This window comes from Oryctolagus cuniculus, chromosome 7 (genome assembly GCF_964237555.1).
Source record: "Oryctolagus cuniculus chromosome 7, mOryCun1.1, whole genome shotgun sequence".
In the NCBI taxonomy this organism is placed as follows: Eukaryota; Metazoa; Chordata; class Mammalia; order Lagomorpha; family Leporidae; genus Oryctolagus; species Oryctolagus cuniculus.
In genome coordinates this window covers 118909790-118928619 of record NC_091438.1, presented here as the reverse complement: position 1 = coordinate 118928619, position 18830 = coordinate 118909790, and the positions used below count along the sequence as shown (strand labels likewise).

General features: G+C 43.6%; 1 protein-coding gene across 5 annotated transcripts in view; it reads left to right on the top strand.

Annotated features, from left to right (window-relative positions):
• TCEANC2 (transcription elongation factor A N-terminal and central domain containing 2) overlaps positions 1-18830 on the top strand; it is a 75489-nt gene that overhangs the window by 19848 nt on the left and 36811 nt on the right. For all 5 annotated transcript variants that reach the window (XR_011390696.1, XR_007924063.2, XM_070078464.1 and 2 more), the window contains exon 3: positions 761-902. Coding sequence is in view for 3 of the 5 variants with exons in the window: in XM_070078464.1 (XP_069934565.1) it covers positions 761-902 (142 nt within the window). In the remaining 2 variants the exon portion in view is untranslated. The remainder of the gene's footprint in view (positions 1-760; positions 903-18830) is intronic.

Genomic DNA, 18830 nt, shown 5'->3' with positions numbered 1-18830 from the left:
CTTTCACTCTTAGTTGAGATAATTTCAAAACTACTGAAGAGTTGTAACATAGTACAAAGAACTTTCCCATCCTCACCAGATTCTTTAATTGTTAATATTTTACACTAACTGGAAAGATGTATACCAACTGTGAGATGATAGTTTGTTCTAGGAAGAGAAGGAAGGGAGTGGATTTGTTGATGGATGTAAAGGAACTCAAACGTTACAACATTTGATTGTATAGGATGGCAGCATCTTAAACTTTCTTTTATTATAAATGGGTTACTCTATACCTTTCTACACATCTGAACTTTTGAAAGATTCTTTCTACTAGGGAAAGTTTGAGTTTCATCCTGCAGGAGGTGGGGGGCCGTTGAAGAGTGCTTCTTATTGTTGAAATAAACACATCTGATTTTTCTGCTCTCTGTCCTTGCCTATGAATGGAGACACTCTTCAGTGAGCTATAGCGTTGATTCACCTCAGCCTCGTTACTCTTTTCTCATATTTATTGCCTCTCACTGCTAAGTGCCCAGTAGTGTCCGACATGGTAAGATTAAAACTTGCACTTTTCCTAATAGATGCAACTCTCTTCCTGATTTGCAGTAAGCAGGACCTGCTTTTAAGCAATTATGCATCATTTGGGGCCATCAGACACACTGTGCTTCAGTTCAGGTCAAAATCAATAATTCATATGTCAATAGGAGCCCCATTAGCTCAGGTGAAGGCAGATGTCTTTCTAATGAAAATGTTCCATTTTCCAAATGACTTTTCTTTTTCCCAGAGAGTTGTGGTTGTAGAAGACATAAAAAGATGGAAAACTATGTTGGAGCTTCCTAATCAAACCAAAGAGAATCTAGTTGAAGCCTTACAAGAATTAAAGAAGAAAATACCCTCCAGGGAAGTGTTAAAATCAACAAGGATAGGTATGTTCCTTCTGAATTTTATGAAAAATAGTGAATTTTGTTTTTTTTTTTCTTCACTTCCTCAAATATTACATTATGTGCCATATCAGTGCTTTTCAAACTATCTCTGGTAAAGGACCATTGTTTTAAAAATTCTCCGTTTGTTGGCAGTCAATACTTCCATAGTATAGAATAAAAATTATCTGAGAAATGGAATTGAAGTATACAAAATATAAGCTCCCAATATTTTATTAGATTTAGTAGTTATAAAATTACTCTGTCAAACTGCAAAAAAAAGCTCCTCAATGCTTGCATTCAGTTTCTGTAGTGATCCTGTGGACTAATAATAGTATATGGATAACATTTTGAGTGTGCTTGGTGCTGAGTGTGCAGAAGTGATTAAGACATGTTTCATGACCTCAGGGAACTTAGGGTTTGGAAGGTAAGCCTAACATGTGGACAAATGGGGGCAGTGCAGTTTTGCAGCTTATAAAGGGAAACATTCATGTTCTGGGTGCCATTCTGATTTATACAAGGTATATGCTAGCACAAAGGACAGCAGTCATGTCTTTGGAATTCAGAAAAGGCCTCATAGAGGAGGGGACATTTCACTTACATCTGGAAAGAGATTTGGATTTATATCTTGAGTAGAAATAACTTAGAAAGCTTAGTTTATAGAACCAAATAATAGCAGTGTTTGCTACTGCATCATTTACTGAGGCTTTGGAGATATTTAAGAGGTGAGAGACTACATTGAATTGCCATTTTAGTACAGTACTCAACTGTGGATAATATGCAAGGAAGAGCCAACATGTGTTCTTCAAGCTGCTCCCGGTTCCCCAGGGAGTCCAGGGAAGTCACTCACAGCTGCTTGTCTTGCCCTCACTGATGCAGCCATTGCCTTGTCTGCCTCCCTTGACCTCTTGTTCATGAGAAATAGGAGAGAGAGCAGCTTCACACTGGCCCTAACAGCTGGGAAGAGTTGTGTGGAATCCCCAGAGGGCCCCCCAAGAGTTTTAGAGTTGTACCCCTGTAATATAAACCAGAATCTGAGAAAATGAGATGCTTAAAGAACATAAAACCCTATCATTGTAGCCAAGGAGATTGTTCCATCTGCTGCTGGATTTTCTGTCTTTATAGGTTGTGGTCACTAGAGGGCAATAATATCATTCATATGAGCAGATAAGGAATTTCCACCAGTAGAGGGTACTAATGATTAATATTTTATGACATGTATATAACTGTGCATTTATGTGTATATATATATTCATATTTAGGCTCATACCACAACTACCATATGGGATCAGATTTTAAATATCAACATAATAGGTTGGACTGTCCTACAAATGTAAAATAGATGATAAATCTTAAAAAAATCATTTCTAATTGGCCTTTGGGTATAATTGTGAGTGAGCTTACAAGAATGATTGGATCTGATATTAAGAGATTTCAATTCAAGGGTCATAATGAAGGCACATATAAGGACTTGTCTTAGGAGAAGCCAGAAGCCATCTAATTTTTGAGTTTTGACCCCACCCCAAGCCTTTCCTAAACCTGAGGTTGTGTGGTATATAGGAGTTTATTGATTCCTTTATGGTAGTTATGTCAGTTGCTATGCTAAAGATACCATTTGGGCCACTGCCTTAGAGCGTTTACATTTTTCAACCTTTAGCCTTCCTGTCTGTCCCTATCCTGTGAGTTATAAGGGACAAATATTTACTGAGTCCTTGTTTGTGCTGGGAACTGTGCTGGCATAATAATGAAGGAAATATGTATTGTCTGCCTTTTTGGAGCCTGAAGTCTCATGGAAAAACAGATAGTTTAACAAGTGTGATGATGAGAGGAAGTTAGCCAAGTAAGTGTATATGTTGGGAGAAGGGGAGAGGTGTTGAAGAATGTGTCAGATAGGGGGTACAACATGTGAGCTGTACAGAATGTGGGGGTGGGAGAGCACATGCACATTCCAGAAACTAAAAGAAGTTTAGTGTGTTTGAAATGTGATGTGCTGGAGAGAGTGTGGCAAGAAGTGAGACTGGAGAGACAGTCTGGACCACATGGAGAAGGCTCTTGGTAAGCCATTCAAAACTGTTTGATCTTGGCATGTATATTAGTTATCCATTGCTGTGTAAAATTAACTGATTAAAATATTATTTCACACAGTTTTTTTGAGGGTCAGCCATCTGGGAACAGCTTATTTGGGTGGTTCCAGCTCAGGGTCTCCCAAAAGGATACAGCTGAGCTGTTGACTGGGGCTGCAGTCTTCTGAAGGCTTGACCAGGGTGTGAGTATCTGCTTCAGAATGGCTCACTGGCATGATTGCTGGCTGGAGGCCTCAGTTCCTCATCGCATGGGCTTCTCCTTAGGGCTACTTAGGACATGGCAGGTGGCTTTCCCTAGAGCATGTGATCTAGGAGAGAACAACCAAGACAGAAGCCACAATGTCTTTTATAACCTAATCTCAGAAGTGACGCACAATTCTTGTCATTCTCTGTGGATCAGACACCAATCCTAGTATGATTTGGAAGGCAACTACAAAAAGGTATGACTACCAGGAAGTCGGAATCTAAGGGCTGCCCTGTAGCCTGGCTACCACAGCGTGTACTTTTTGTTTATCCTAGATCTGTTACACTTCCTGGACTTGCAGATTCATTCCATGTTCATTTGTTAAAAACTTAGAGCCATTATTTATTTACTTTTAATTGAGAGATAGAGCTCCCCTCCACTGGTTAACTCCCTAAATGCCTATAACAGGTGGGCCTGGCTTGGGCTGAAACTGAGCTGGGAACTCAGTCCACATCTCCTCCAAGGGTAGCCAGGAACCCAAAGCCTTGGGCCATTACTTGCTGCCTCTTATGGTACACATTGGCAGGCAGCTAGAATCAAGAGCTGGAGCTGGGGCTGTAATCCAGCTACTATGAAGTAGGACACACTGCTAGGCTGGACCTAGCAGCCTAGCACAATTTATCTGTAGAAGTGCCTCTCAGAGCAGCTGTTGTGGTGTAGTGGATAAAGCCACTGCCTGCACTGCCAGCATCTCATATAGGCACTGATTTCTGTCTCTGCTGCTCCACTTCTGGTGCAGTTCCCTGCTTATGGCCTGGGAAAAGCAGTGGAAAATGGCTCAAGTGCTTGGGCTCCTGTTACCCATGTAGGAGAGCTAGAAGAGGTCTCAACTCTTGGCTTCAGCCTAGCCTAGCCCCAGCTGTTGTAGCCATCTGGGGAGTGAAACAGCAGATCTCTCTCCCTCTCCCTCTCCCTCTCCCTCTCCCTCTCCCTCTCCCTCTCCCTCTCCCTCTCCCTCTGCCTCTCCCTCTCCCTCTCCCTCTCCCTCTCCCTCTCCCTCTCCCTCTCCCTCTGCCTCTCCCTCTCCCTCTGCCTCTGCCTCTCCCTCTCCCTCTCCCTCTCCCTCTCCCTCTCCCTCTCCCTCTCCCTCTGCCTCTCCCTCTCCCTCTCCCTCTCCCTCTCCCTCTCCCTCTGCCTCTCCCTCTCCCTCTCCCTCTCCCTCTGCCTCTCCCTCTGCCTCTCCCTCTCCCTCTGCCTCTCCCTCTCCCTCTCCCTCTCCCTCTCCCTCTCCCTCTCCCTCTCCCTCTGCCTCTGCCTCTCCCTCTCCCTCTGACTCTCCCTCTCCCTCTGCCTCTCCCTCTCCCTCTCCCTCTCCCTCTCCCTCTCCCTCTGCCTCTGCCTCTCCCTCTCCCTCTGACTCTCCCTCTCCCTCTGCCTCTCCCTCTGCCTTTCCCTCTCCCTCTGCCTCTCCCTCTCCCTCTCCCTCTCCCTCTCCCTCTGCCTCTCCCTCTCCCTCTGCCTCTCCCTCTGCCTCTCCCTCTCCCTCTGACTCTCCCTCTCCCTCTCCCTCTCCCTCTCCCTCTCCCTCTCCCTCTCCCTCTCCCTCTGCCTCTGCCTCTCCCTCTCCCTCTGACTCTCCCTCTCCCTCTGACTCTCCCTCTCCCTCTGCCTCTCCCTCTGCCTTTCCCTCTCCCTCTGCCTCTCCCTCTCCCTCTCCCTCTGCCTCTCCCTCTCCCTCTCCCTCTCCCTCTCCCTCTGCCTCTGCCTCTCCCTCTGCCTCTCCCTCTCCCTCTGCCTCTCCCTCTCCCTCTCCCTCTCCCTCTGCCTCTCCCTCTCCCTCTAACTCTCCCTCTCCCTCTCCCTCTGCCTCTCCCTCTCCCTCTGCCTCTCCCTCTCCCTCTCCCTCTCCCTCTTCTCCCTCTCCCTCTGCCTCTCCCTCTCCCTCTCCCTCTTCTCCCTCTCCCTCTCCACCTCCCTCCCTCCTTCCCTGCCTCCCTCTAACTCTCTCAAATCAATAAATAAATCTTTTTTAAAAAATGCCTCTCTTGAACATTTGGTAGAGGTTAAGACAGATTAGGATATCCGTGTCCCATATTGGAATACTTGGGTTTGAGTCTCAAATTCTGATTCCGAATTCCTACAAATCATGGCTCAAGTAGTTGGGTTTCTGCCATCCATCTGGCGGACCTAGGTTGAGTTCCTTGCTTCTAGCTTCAGCACAGCCCAGTTCAGTTATTGTAGGCATTTGGGGCAGTGAGCTACTAGTTGGAAGCTTGTTCTGTCTGACTCTCTGTACTTCTCAAAAAAAAAAAAAAGAAAAGAAAAAGAAAAAGAAAAAAGCCTCCATTCTCTCTATTACCTCTTTCTGAGATTCTACAGTTACAAGTGTTAAGCCTTATATTTTCCATATCACTCAGCTTGTGTCAATTTTTATATTCTTGTCTCTCAGAAATCTGTAATTTTTTAGATATATTTAATCCAAGTTACTAATTCTCTGTTCAGCTGACTCTAATCTGTTATTTAACTCATTCACTCAGTTTGTCATTTCACAAATTCTGTTTTCATTTGTTTTTAAAGGTTTATTTATTTATTTGAAAGAGTTATACAGAGAGAGGAGAGACAGAGAGAGAGAGAGGTCTTCCATCCGATGGTTCACTCCCCAATTGGCCGCAACAGCTGGAGCTGGGCCAATCTGAAGCCTGGAGCCAGGAGCTTCTTCCGGGTCTCCCACTGCGTTCAGGGGCCCAAGGACTTGGGCCATCTTCTACTGCTTTCCTAGGCCATAGCAAAGAGCTGGATTGGAAGCAGCCAGGTCTCGAACCAGTGCCCATATGGGTTGCCGGCATTTCAGGCCAGGGCGTTAACCCACTGCACCACAGCGCCGGCCCCTCTGTTTTCATTTTTGCCATTTTCCTTTTCCCCCGTGTCCTATACATGTTATTTGCAGTCTTGTTATTGTACTTTTTATTTCTTTAAATCTTTAACATATAGCTCTTATATTCTTAATTTCAATAATATTTATAGTGTTTGGGGATTTAAATCTCTTATGTATTGTTTCTGCTGACTCACATGGTGCATGTTTTCCCATGTGCTTGTTGATTTTTTATTGTGAGCTCATTGTTTTATTTCAGGCTGTAGGAATCCTATGGGACTAAGTTGGAAGAAACTTCCCACTAAAGGGGATTAGCTTCTTTTGTTTCTGCATAAAACAGGGCCCACCGCTGACCTAGAGTACTTTAGCTCACCTTTCAAGGATCCCACCTCAGTGTGGGAGTCCCAAGATTAGCTTTCTTACCTTACCACGGGCCTAAAGCTAAGTATTTCAGCAGTGTTGCTAGGCTTTTTTAAGATTTATTTATTTATTTATCTATCTATCTATGCATCTGTCTGAAAGGCAGAGAGAGAGAGAGCATCCACCTGCTAGTTTACTCTCTAAATGCCTTCAACAGCCAGGGCTGGCCTGGCTGGGCTGAAGCCAGGAACCAAGAGCTCCATTTGAGTTTCTCACATGGGTGGCAGGGGCCTAACTAGTTGGGTCATCTTGCTGTGCCTTCCCAGGTATATTAGCAGAAAGCTAGATTGGAAGCAGAGTAGCCAGGACTTGAACCTGCACTATATTATGGGATGCCAGCATTGCAAGCAGCAGTGTGCACCACAGTGACTGGTCCCTGCTTTGCTAGTAGCCCTTGGGTTACTGTACTCTTCCCTGATCCTATTCTTCTAGCCTTTGCTAACTTTTTTTTTTTAATCAATTTATTTAAAAGACAGAGTTACAGAGAGGCAGATGCAGAGAGAGAGAGGTCTTCCATCTGCTAGTTCACTCTCCAGTGGCCACAATGGCCAGAGCGGCACTCAACCTGAAGCCAGGAACCAGAAGCTTCTTCCAGGTCTCCCATGTGGATGCAGGGGCCCAAGACTTGGGCCATCTTCTACTGCTTTCCCAGCTACTAAAACATCCAAATGAGAAATGAGGGTGGCCTCATGGAATCAAGAGAAATACATGTAGTAACATCCAGGAGACCCAGAGAGTGAATGTTGGGAATGAAGATGAAGGAGTGAAGGCTGAGCACAGGTTTCTGATGTGGGTAAGTAGGTGGGTAGCAGTACCACTTACTAAGGTGGGGAGCAGCAGGTTTGGCAGTAGGGAGGAATAATGAGTTCAGTTTTAGACTTACTGTGGAACATCCCAGAGGAAATGGCCAAGATGTTGAATGTAGAAGGCTGAAGCAAAGGACAGACTGACTATCTACTTGGGAGTCATTATCAACATATAGCTTGGAATTGAGGTGAAGGAAATGGATAAGCTTTTCCAGGTAGAGTTTATAAGAAAAGCGAAGAACCAAGTCCAAATTCTGAAGCACACCAATGTTTGAGTGACAGGTCTCAAGTCAGACTTGGTGACTGAGAGGGTGTCACCAGGGAAATGGAAGAGAATGCAGTCATGGAATGCAAAGGGATAAATGTGAGGACAACAGTGTCCATTGTTGTCAAATGCCAAGTAAGCGAAGTCTAAAAACTATACATTAGATTTTATAAAATAAAGGTATTATCTTGGTTAGAAGAGTTTCAAAGGCAAGGTTATGGGCAGAATCTTGAGGAACAAGGAGGAAATGTGGAATGAAATTATGAAAACATAACTCTTTCCAGAGGTTTGGTGTTGAAAGAAAAGGAAAAGGTGACAATATCAGAAAAGGAAGTAAAATTGAAGAAAATTCTGGTTTTTAAGACAGGAGAGACTCAATATTTTGAATAGTAGTGGGAAGAATCTGGTAAAGTAAGAGAAGTTAATGTAGGAGAAAGATAAAAGGATGAAACCCTAAATTGTTGAGATTGATGAGTAAGATGAGGATTAGCAAACACCTTGGATCATCATCTGATATGTGTGTTTTATCTAGGGTCATTCTTTCATTCAGCACATACTGAGGGCTTTCCATGTATGATGCCTTACGCTAGGTGCTAGGGCATACTGCATGTTCCATATTTATAAGGCACTCATACTCTCTCTGAAGAAATAGGCATATAGTTTATCATTATGAATAATGTGAAAATGCTGAAATCGAGGGATGTACAAAGATTTGTGGGAATATAGGGGGGATAATGACTACTGCTTGGGTAAATTAGGAGGGGCTTTCATAGGGTTAGGCAGAATTTTGCTGGGTCAGAGTGGCCTAGTAAATGGCAAGCTCATTGCCAGTAGAGATAAGAGCAAGGGGGGAATGAAAACTTAAAAATCCTGAGCACCGCTAAAGTCTAGGATGCATGACTAGGGTAGGCAGAATTGGGTAGAGATGGAGCCTGGTTTTAAAGAAACTTGAGAACTAATCAGCTCTCCTTATATGCTTACCCTATATGCTAGTTTCAAGTGTGTATTTCTTTGGGCATACTTTGAAGAAAAAGCTCTGGATTCAAATAAATTGGAAAAAATGCTATGTTACTGTCTTGTGTCCCTTACAAATTTTCAGTGCATGTTCTCATGTTATAGGCCAGGAAAAATCTCACAATAAATAAGCCTGTTTAATTTATTTTATCCAAGATTTTCCAAGGAATTTTCTTTAAGTGAGTATCTGTTAGCAACACATATGAGCTTTTGAAAAAATGCTGTTGGAACAGTTTAATGTCTTTAAACTATAGAATGACATGGTATGGGTTTCTGGTGGCCAACAGAAGAGCGTATAGGGAAGGAATGGAGAAAGGAGATCAGATAGGAGGTCGGTCAGGCATTTGTTCAGCTGATACTTATTGAATGCCTGCCACATTCCAAGCACTATTCTGGAAGCCCATGATCAAAACAGACAAAAATCCCCACCCTGGTGAAACTTACATTCTAGTGAGGAGACAGTGTTTTGTTTAAAGTGCTATGGAAAAGAGAAAAGCAGAGCAAGTGCAGGATTATGAACGTTTATGAGAGAAGCAGTAGTAGGCCTCACTGAGAGACCTTTGAGCAGAAAGTTGAAGGCAGGGAGAGAGTGAACTGTGAGGACCAAGTACGGCTGTGCTCATTGAGATGAGACACTGTGAACACGTGGAGGACGGTGGAGATGACAGAGAACCGATTGGGGGGAGTGGACTGGACTTTGTCGCCTCGCTCTTCCGCTTCATGGGCTTTTTCCTACCTTCAGACTTGTACAGATCTTTCCCTTTAGTTGTCTTTGCCACTTTCCAGACCCTTATTTCTCTTCCTTTTACAGTCAAATTCCTTTAAAAATGATTGATACAAGCCCCCATTTCTGGCCCTCCCACCTCTTCATTAAAGCTTTTTTAAGCTGGCTTCTCCCACACTGCTACTACTCTGCCAGGACACGAGTGATTTCATCCCATCCAGATCCAACAGTCTTGTCTCTGTTCTCATCTTCCCAGAACCGTGAATTTGAAACCATTGATTACTCTTTCTGTTGACATAAGTGACACTGAACTGGTTGCCAATTCTGTATCTATCTATTTTTAAAGTGCTTGTTTCCTTCATAGCCCTTATCTCAGTTTGTAATGACTTATTTAATTATTTACTTCTTTTTTTTTTTTTTTATTTGTTAGGCGTTAACTCCATGCCAGCCAGGACCATGCTATTTTACTCAGCAAGTATATTTGAGGCATTAATGTGGCATATGGTGGGAGTTCAGGATATATTTGTCAAATGAGGGAAAATGACAAAGTTGGACAAGATTTTCTCCATGGCTCATCTAGCCTTCTATATGCCTGTTTCTTGCCTTTCTCTGGTTTTTCTGTCCTTGTCCGCTCTCCCCTAACAGGGGTGCTTTTCCCTAAAGCTCAACTCTCAGTCTTTTGTTGTTGCTTCAGAACACTTAGCCAGAAAACCAGCTTAATTGAAGCCTTAATCCAGACTCCTCTTGGTCATGGATCTTTTGTCCTGGTTCTTTTTTTCTTTTTTTAAGATTTGTTTATTTATTTGAAAGGTGGAGTTACAGACAGAAAGAGAGATGGAGATAAAGGTCTTACATCCACTGGTTCACTCCCTAAATAGCTGCAATAGCCAGAACTGGACCAATCCAGAGCCAGGAGCTTCTTCTGGGTCTCCCATGTGGGTGCAGGGGCCCAAGCATTTGGGCCATCTTCTGCTGCTTTCCCAGGCCACAGCAGAGAGCTGGATTGGAAGAGGAGTGCTTGGGACACAAACCGGCGCTCACATGGGATGCCAGCGCCACAAGTGGAGGCTTAGCCTACTACACCTCAGCGTCAACCCCTGATTTTCATTTTTTAAAGATTTTTAAAAGCCTTTTTATTTAGTTATTTATTTGAAAGACCGGGATGGAGGGGAGAGAGAGAGGTCTCCTACCCACCGTTTTGTTCCTTAAATGCTGACAACAGCCAGGGCTGGGTCAGGCCAAATCCAGGAGCCAAGAACTCCATCACGGTCTCCCTTGTAGGTAGCAGGAATGCACGTACTTGGGCTATTACTACTGCCTCCCAGGGTGCACATTATTAGGAAGCTAGCTTGGAAGATGAGGCAGGACTCAAACTCAGACATGACATGGAATCCAGCCATCCCAAATAGCATCTTAACTGCTGTGCCAAAAGCCCACTCTTCTTAGTTTTTTAGGAAGTTTGTTCTAATTTACTTCTAATCCTACCACTTTCTTAAAATTCTACTGATTTACTAGGTGAAAATAGCCTTTTATTTTCATTTGCTGTAGAGAATGAATTGTTTTCAGTAGTACTTAGTCCTTTTTTTTTGTACATTATCTGTGTTCTTTGTCCATTTATAATTGAGATATTATAATTTTTTCTCATCCATTTTTGTGAGTTTTGTAAAAATGTCAATGTTGTAATCCTTATAATTCCATTTAACTAGCTCAATTTAGAAACAGGAGAACTGAGACCCAGGGAAATGAAGTGACTTATCTAGGGCTACACAGTGAGTTAGTGCCAGAGATGTGATGAGAACCCAGATCTCTTGGGCAGTGTTGCTTCCTGGTGAGCAGGCTGCCTTTGTGCCCTGTACTTGAGCCATATGTGCCTTTATTTTATTGGACCATCTCTATGGGTCTGCCATCTGCTCAGTCTTACCTCTTGTAAATCAGAATTTAGAGCTTTGCATATTTCAAATGGCAGTCTCACCCTAGTGTTTGCATTTTCATTACTATGCCTAGCATTTTGCCCTAATGTAAACTGTTTAGGTAGACATGTCCAGTAGGAAGTTGAAGATGTGGAATTGAATCTCAACTGGTAATTTTTTTGTTTCTGTTTTTTTTTTAAGAATTATTTATTTATTTGAAATTCAGAGTTAAAGAGAGAGGGAGAGACAGAGAGAGAGAGAGAGAGAGATCTTCCATCTGCTGGTTCACTCCCCAGATGGCCAAAACAGCCAGGACTGGGCCAGGCTGAAGCAGGAGCTTCTTCTAGGTCTCCCACTTAGGTCGCAGAGCCCAAGCACTTGGGCTATCTTCTGTTGCTTTTTCCAGACCATTAGCAGGGAGCTGGCAACCCATATGGATGCCACCCCTCAACTGAGAAGTTTAAACCAGAAATGCATGTTGAGAAGTCATTTTCCAGGAAGTATTTGTTTAAAATCACATAAGTTGGTGAATTCTCTGAGTAAAAAGAAAGATTAAGGAGCTGAAGCCTGGACCTGGGGGAAAAATCATGGTAGAGACGTGAAAAGAGGAAGAAGAGCCAGTGGAAGAAGCTGAGGGAGTGTGGCTAGAGAGAGGAAGAGAGGCAGGGCAGTACAGGGACAAGCAGGCCGTGGAGGAGAGTGCTTGTGTAGGCAGCGCTTGTGAGGGCCTCCTTGTTCTCAAGAGAAGCTGAAGGCCAGTTGGGAAAAAGCCCATGGACCTAGCAGTTACAGGGCCTCTGTGAATGGGTGCCTTTGTTATAAAGAAAACTAGTGGTCAGGAGGTATCCGTCAGACAGCTGATGATGAGGCCGTGGAATTAAGATCTTGCAATGTCAACCCGGTGAGCAGGCAAGCTTCACTTTGCAGTACTGTGTATATGAATATTCTCAGGAAACTATGTCATTCGTATTGATCTGGTTTCAGAGTTGCTTTATTTTCAATTATGATTGATTATATATACATATGTGACCTCATTTGGTCTATATAACAATTCTGAAAGGAAGTGTAATTATTTTTTTTTTTTCACTTTACAAATGGAAAAATTGAGGCTTGGAGAGTTGAAAGTAGTTTGTCCCAGATCAGACAACCAAATAAGTGGCAAAGCAAAGATACTCTTGGGACTGGCATCATGGTATAGTGGGTTAAGTGCCACCTCCAACACCTGTATAGTGCACTGGTTCAAGTCCCATCAGTTCCATTTTTCCAATCTAACTCCCTGCTAACGCACCTGGGAAAATGGCAGAAGATGGCCCAAGTGCTACAGTCCCTGCCACTCACATGGGAGACCCAGATGGAGTTCCAGACTCCTGGCTTCAGCATGGCCCAGCCCTAGCTGTTGTGGCCTTTTGGGGAGTGAACTAGTGGATAGAAGATCGATCTCTCATTCTCTTTCTCTCCATCTCTTTCTCCTTCCTTTCCTCTCTCTGAAACTCTGCCTTTTAAATAAATAAAATGGATCTATTTTTTTAAAAAGCTGATACTTTTATGCCATGTTATACTGCCTCCTAAAACCTAAAGATGCATAGAAAGTAAAAATCAAGTTGTTGTTGGAATTTCATTCCTTTATGGAAGCTCTGTGGACAGTATCCATAAAGGAATGGAATTCCAACAACAACTACTTGCCTTTTCCAATTTCTAGAAGCCACTTGCATTCCTTGACTTGTGGTCTCCTTTCTCCATCCTAAAACTAGCAATGATCAAATTCTTCCCACATCCCATCTCTCTTATCCACTTTTCTGACTCTTCCATATTAAGGACTCATGTGATTAGATTTGGCCCAGGTGGAAAATCCAGGCTAATGTCTCCATCTCAGGGTCCTTAACCTTAAGCATACCTACAAAAGTCCCTTTTCTCATGTCAGGTAACATTGTCATGAGTTCTGAGTTGTAGGGCATAGACACCTTCGGGGACCATTGTTTTGCCTACCATAATCCTTAAATTATGCCTTGCTATTTCAGGCTTCTGTGCTCTTGCTCACTCTGCTCCTTTTCCCATTTCTGCCTTCCTTAATCATTGTCAAGACTAGAGATAAGTATTACCCCTTTTATGGTATCCTTGGGCCCCTTTGCCAGCTCAACTGATTGTTCTATCCTTTTGGCCCTTCATGAGGTTCTCTGTTCAATATCGTCTTAGGAAGTATAGTGCTTCCCTTGTGTTTGGACCTACCAAGAGCTCCTTGAACACTACCAAGGGCTGTGTCTCAGTGTTCTATCCAAGTGCCCAAAAACAGGGCCTGGTACATGTCTGGTATTTGGTTGTGTTTGTTAAATGAACAAGAGACTGCTTCCCGCAGGAAATTTGTCTTTAACAGTGTGCTGGAAGGTAGAAGCCCCTTGACCTTAAAACCAGGGGACTTGACCCAGGTTGTAAGACCAGCCAGTGACACTGCCTACTTAAAAATGTAAAGTTCATGAAGCAAATAATGACTTTTTGCAGACCATTAACTTCCTGTGACCTTGGGGAAAGGTCATGGAGCCTCATGTTTTTCATCCAGATCAAGAGGACACAGTAACATAGGCTGGATGCGTGAGTCCTAGACTGGACTCCCTGTGTATGGATTTGAAACCTGACTCTGTTTCTTGCCGTGCTTCACAAATTACTTAGCCTCTCAGTACCTCAGGTACTTTGCCTCTAAAATGGAAAATTACAAAAACACTCACTTCCTTGAGTTGTTCTGAAGACTAAGTTAAGATAGATAAAGTGTTTGGCACAATGGCTGTCATTAATGTTGCCGTGAAATTTCCTTTATGAGCTAAGATTTACGATTTTGCTCCATATTTTTCTAGAAGGGAATTCCTCAGATCTCCTCTCTTCTTTCCTCGTCCCAGACTGGATTGCCTTTCTTTGTTTTTGTTTTTGTTTTAAGATTTGTTTAGGGGCTGGCACTGTGGCGTAGAGGGTAAACCCACCACCTGCAGTGCTGGCATCCCATATGGGCACCAGTTAGAGTCCCAGCCGTTCCATTTCTGATCCAGCTCTCTGCTGTGGCCTGGGAAAGCAGTAGAAGATGGCCCAAGTACTCTGGCCCCTGCACCTGCATGGGAGACCCAGAAGAAGCTCCTGGCTCCTGGCTTCGGGTTGGCCTAGCTCTGGCTGTTGTGGCCACTTGGGGAGTGAACCAGCGGATGGCAGACCGACCTCTCTCTGCCTCTGCCTTTGCCTTTCTATAACTCTGCCTTTCAAATAAATTAATCTTAAAAATATAAAAAGATAACCCCATAAGAGACGCCGGCACTGCAGGTGGTGGCTTTACTCGTGACGCCTCAGCACCGGCACCTTGGATTGCCTTTCTTGCTCTCACTCTCTGGAGATTCTTCTCTTTTGCTAGACTTAAATTCCCCTTAAGCTCCTATAGCTCTGCCTGCCTGGGCTGGTTTCCTCCATGTGGGACCAGTCTGGGTATGGCTCCTGTGGACATACCTGTGGGGTGTATTGCCCCTGCAGGCCAGAAGCAGGGACTCCACTGCCCTGACCAGAGAGTTGATGCTTTCCACCCTCTAGCCTCCTCTCAGGGTCTGATGCATTTGGTTTGAGAATACTAAGAAGGTGAACAGCATTATCTCCAAGGAGCCTTATTGAACACTCTCTAATAACCAGTTCCTAATAGCAGGTAAGTATAGGATATTAGTGGTTAAGTGTGCAGGCCCTGGAATCAACTTGCTTCAAATGGAATCAGGTGTTCCAATCCTGTCTTCCATACTTAATAGCTGTGAGACCTTAGGCAAGTTACTGTGCAGAGCTTCAGTTTATAATTTGTAAAAAGAGATATAATAGTGGCCCTGAATCCATTGTTTAGTTAGAAAAATTAGATGAGATAATTTGCCTGTATTGATAAGCAGTAAGGATTCTCAGCAGTGGATAGGAATTACAGAGTTTTCTTTCTTTCTTTTTTTTTTTTTAAAGATTTTATTTATTTATTTGAGAGGTAGAGTTACAGATAGTGAGAGGGACAGAGAGAAAGTTCTTCCATCCGTTGGTTCACTCCCCAAATGGCTGCAACAGCCGGAGCTGTGCCGATCCAAAGCCAGGAGCCAGGTGCTTCTTCCCGGTCTCCCACGCAGGTGCAGGGGCCAGAGCACTTGGGCCATCTTCTGCTTTCCCAGGCCATAGCAGAGAGCTGGATTGGAAGAGGAGCAGCCGGGACTAGAATCAGCGCCCATATGGGATGCTGGCATCGCAGGCGGAGGATTAACCTACTGCGCCATGGCGCCGGCCCCCAGTGTTTTCTTTCAATAGAACCTTTGAATTCAGTTCTTCACAGTATAGTTCCATTAATTGGTGTGTAATTGTGTGATTTCCCAATCAACTGCTTTCATATTCAAATGTTAGTATTAAACCAATTTGAAAGCCAAATGCAAATAATTTATTATTCAGTTGTTTGATTCAGTACAGTAAACATTGTCTCTTCTGTGTTAAACACTCTTCTGGGAGCTAGGACTACAACTTGATGTAAGGTAAAGGTTCTGCTCTCAAGATGTTAGAAGAGAAAGTAGGCATTTAAGTATTCTAGTCAGAGGGAATACTATGAGCTAAGGCACAGAAATGTCAGAAGGCCAAAGAGTATAATCTAAAACAAGGACATGAATGCTGCTCTCTATGGCAAGAACTTTGTGTGTGGGGGACAAGGGGTGAAAGGGCTGGGGTTGAGGGGAGGGGGGAAGAGGGTGATCTGGTGAGAGGAAGGCCGAAGAGGCTCCAGATTATCCAGAACCTTAATGCTGTACCTAGAAGTTAACTGTAAGGCATTGGAACGCCATCGAAGGATTTTTGGTAAGGGCGTGTCGTTATCAAATCATTTTTTTAACAGGTCATCATGACTTCAGTTTAGAGGATGAGTTAGGAAGGGCCATACTTGGGAGATATTTAGTGAACTGTTGTAGTAGACCTGTGGAGCAGTGATAAGGACAGTAGGGGCAGTAGGAATGAGCAGGAAGGTGGGGAGGAAGAGAGGTGCAGAGAATGTTAAAGAAGTGAATCTGTATGGCTTGGCAAGAAGAGAAGGTACAGAGGATGTTAAAGAAATGAATCTGTATGACTTGGCATGATTGAGTGAACATGAGAAAAGACGGTAAAACCTAGAGGAATGGGTGGGTGGTGGTACTATTTTATGACAACAAATGTTGACTTATTGGTGCTTATAGAATAAGCAGGTGAAGATGTCCAGTAGAGGATTGAAGTTTTGGGGTCTTTGCGTAGTGGAAACTGTTGGCTAGAGTTAGATTATTGGAAGCCACCTGCTTGCAAATGTTAGTTGGACCATAGGAGTGGGGAAGATTACTCAGAGAAGGCAGTAGAAAAAGAGACAAAGGATAACACCCAAGCTGGGGTTCGCAGATAATTGAAGATCTAGCAAAGAAGAAGAGATAGAGAAGGAAAGGGAGAGTCAGTAACACATGGTATCTCAAAAAAGGCAGTGAAAGTATTTCTGAAGGAAAACACAGCAGCTTCAGATGCCACAGAGAAAGTAATGTCAGTTCCACCGGATTTGGCGAGTAGGACTCTGTCTGAGGGACTTATACATCTTCGTTTCTGAAAGCTGGGGCAGCTGTGCCTTTCTTGGAGAGAGAAAAGGATGAGGTGGGGATCCCATGAAGGGAAGGCTCTCTTTTCCCGAGGCACGTCCATGTGGCTACGTGATAGCACAGCCTGGCCGTTAGGAATGCTTACATGTTGAGCCCACCCACTAGACTGCGAGCTGAACAGCATAGATGTATGCATCCTGCCGAAGAGACAAGTTAATAATCTTACTGTAAATTCTTTGACTTTTTTCTCTGCATATAAACAAATATGGTGTTTATATGTATACACATATGTAATTTTAAAAATAAATATTGGCTCATACTGTGTGCTCTTTTGAGACCTGCTTTTTTCACTTAACTGAAGGAAGTGATCATCTGGCCATGTTACTACATGTAGAGCTATTCCAGGTTTTAATAATTGCAAAGTAATTGTTTTTTAAAGGAACTATGACATATTTAACATCTTAGACCTTTAGTAATGATCTTGTAGGTTGTTTCAGCTTTTCGCCACCGCACACGGTATTGGAGAGAATATTTTTGTGTGTATCTTCTCTGCACACTTTGGCAGGGCAAGTGACTGTGTCCTCCTCACTTCTGCACCCTCAGCACAGGCATGAAGGAGATACTCATCCAAGTGTTTGAATGTCATCTACGACAGACCAATAGCACACAGAAATTGTTTTCTGATTGAGTTTCACAGGGACGTGAAGAGCTCTGCCCAGAAAGGGGAAGTACCCAGTAGCACTTTCTGCTTTTAAGTAATGTGTGTTTCAGAAGCACTTTCCTATGCACTGCCTGCAAGGAAGTACATTAAATCATTTCTAATGAGTGCTCTGCATTTCTCCTCCTCATTGTTAAGGATTGATGTACTCCTTTCCCTGGTCAGTAGAAAAATTCCTGATAAATAATTGTTTACAGTGTGAAGTTAAAGAATTAATATTATGTTATCCATGTCTCCCTTTTAGAGTGGGTTTTTTTTTTTTTTTTACCTTTAGGATTTTTTTTTTTTTTTTTTTTTTTTTTTTTTGACAGGCAGAGTGGACAGTGAGAGAGAGAGACAGAGAGAAAGGTCTTCCTTTGCCGTTGGTTCACCCTCCAATGGCCGCCGCTGCAGCCGGCGCACCGCGCTGATCCGATGGCAGGAGCCAGGAGCCAGGTGCTTTTCCTGGTCTCCCATGGGGTGCAGGGCCCAAGCACCTGGGCCATCCTCCACTGCACTCCCTGGCCATAGCAGAGAGGTGGCCTGGAAGAGGGGCAACCGGGACAGAATCCGGCGCCCTGACCGGGACTAGAACCCGGTGTGCCGGCGCCGCAAGGTGGAGGATTAGCCTATTGAGCCACGGCGCCGGCTTTTTTTTTTTTTTTTTTTTTTTTTTTTACCTTTAGGATTTTTTTAATAGAATCTTTAAAGTGGGGACAATTTCTTGTTCAAGTCCTACATGACTAGTGCCTGGAATAGTTGCCTATCTAGCACAAATAGGCCTTCAGTAAATAGTGGAGAATAAATAAATAAGCTATAGGCTATGCAGGGACATAATTGGAGAAGTTTCCTATGTATTTTGACCATCTCTCCAATTTTAAGTCCTTTTTCTGTTGCCCTTTGTTCAATGATGCCTCTTTTACTCTATATTAAATTCTTACATAATTTAGGTCTGAGCTTTACTTTTTATTCCATAAATATGTCTATCTTTTTTGAGGATTTATTTTTATTTTTATTTATTTGAAATACAGAGTTACAGAGAGAGGTAGAGACAGAGAAAGGTCTTCCATCTGCTGGTTCACTCTCCAAATGGCCACAATGGCTGGAGCTGAGCTGAGCCGAAGCCAGGAGCCAAGAGCTTCTTCCGGGTATCTCTCATGGGTGCAGGAGCCCAAGGACTTGAACTATCCTCTGCTGGTTTCCCAGGTGTGGTAGCAGGGAGCTGGATTGGAAGCGGAGCAACCAGGACTCAATCTGGAGCCCATACAGGATGCTGATGCTGCAGCCCAGGGCTTTAACCCACTGTGCCACAGTGCCAGCCCCCATCTTTTTTTTTTTTTTTTTTTAAAGATTTATTTGAAATAGTTACAGAGAGA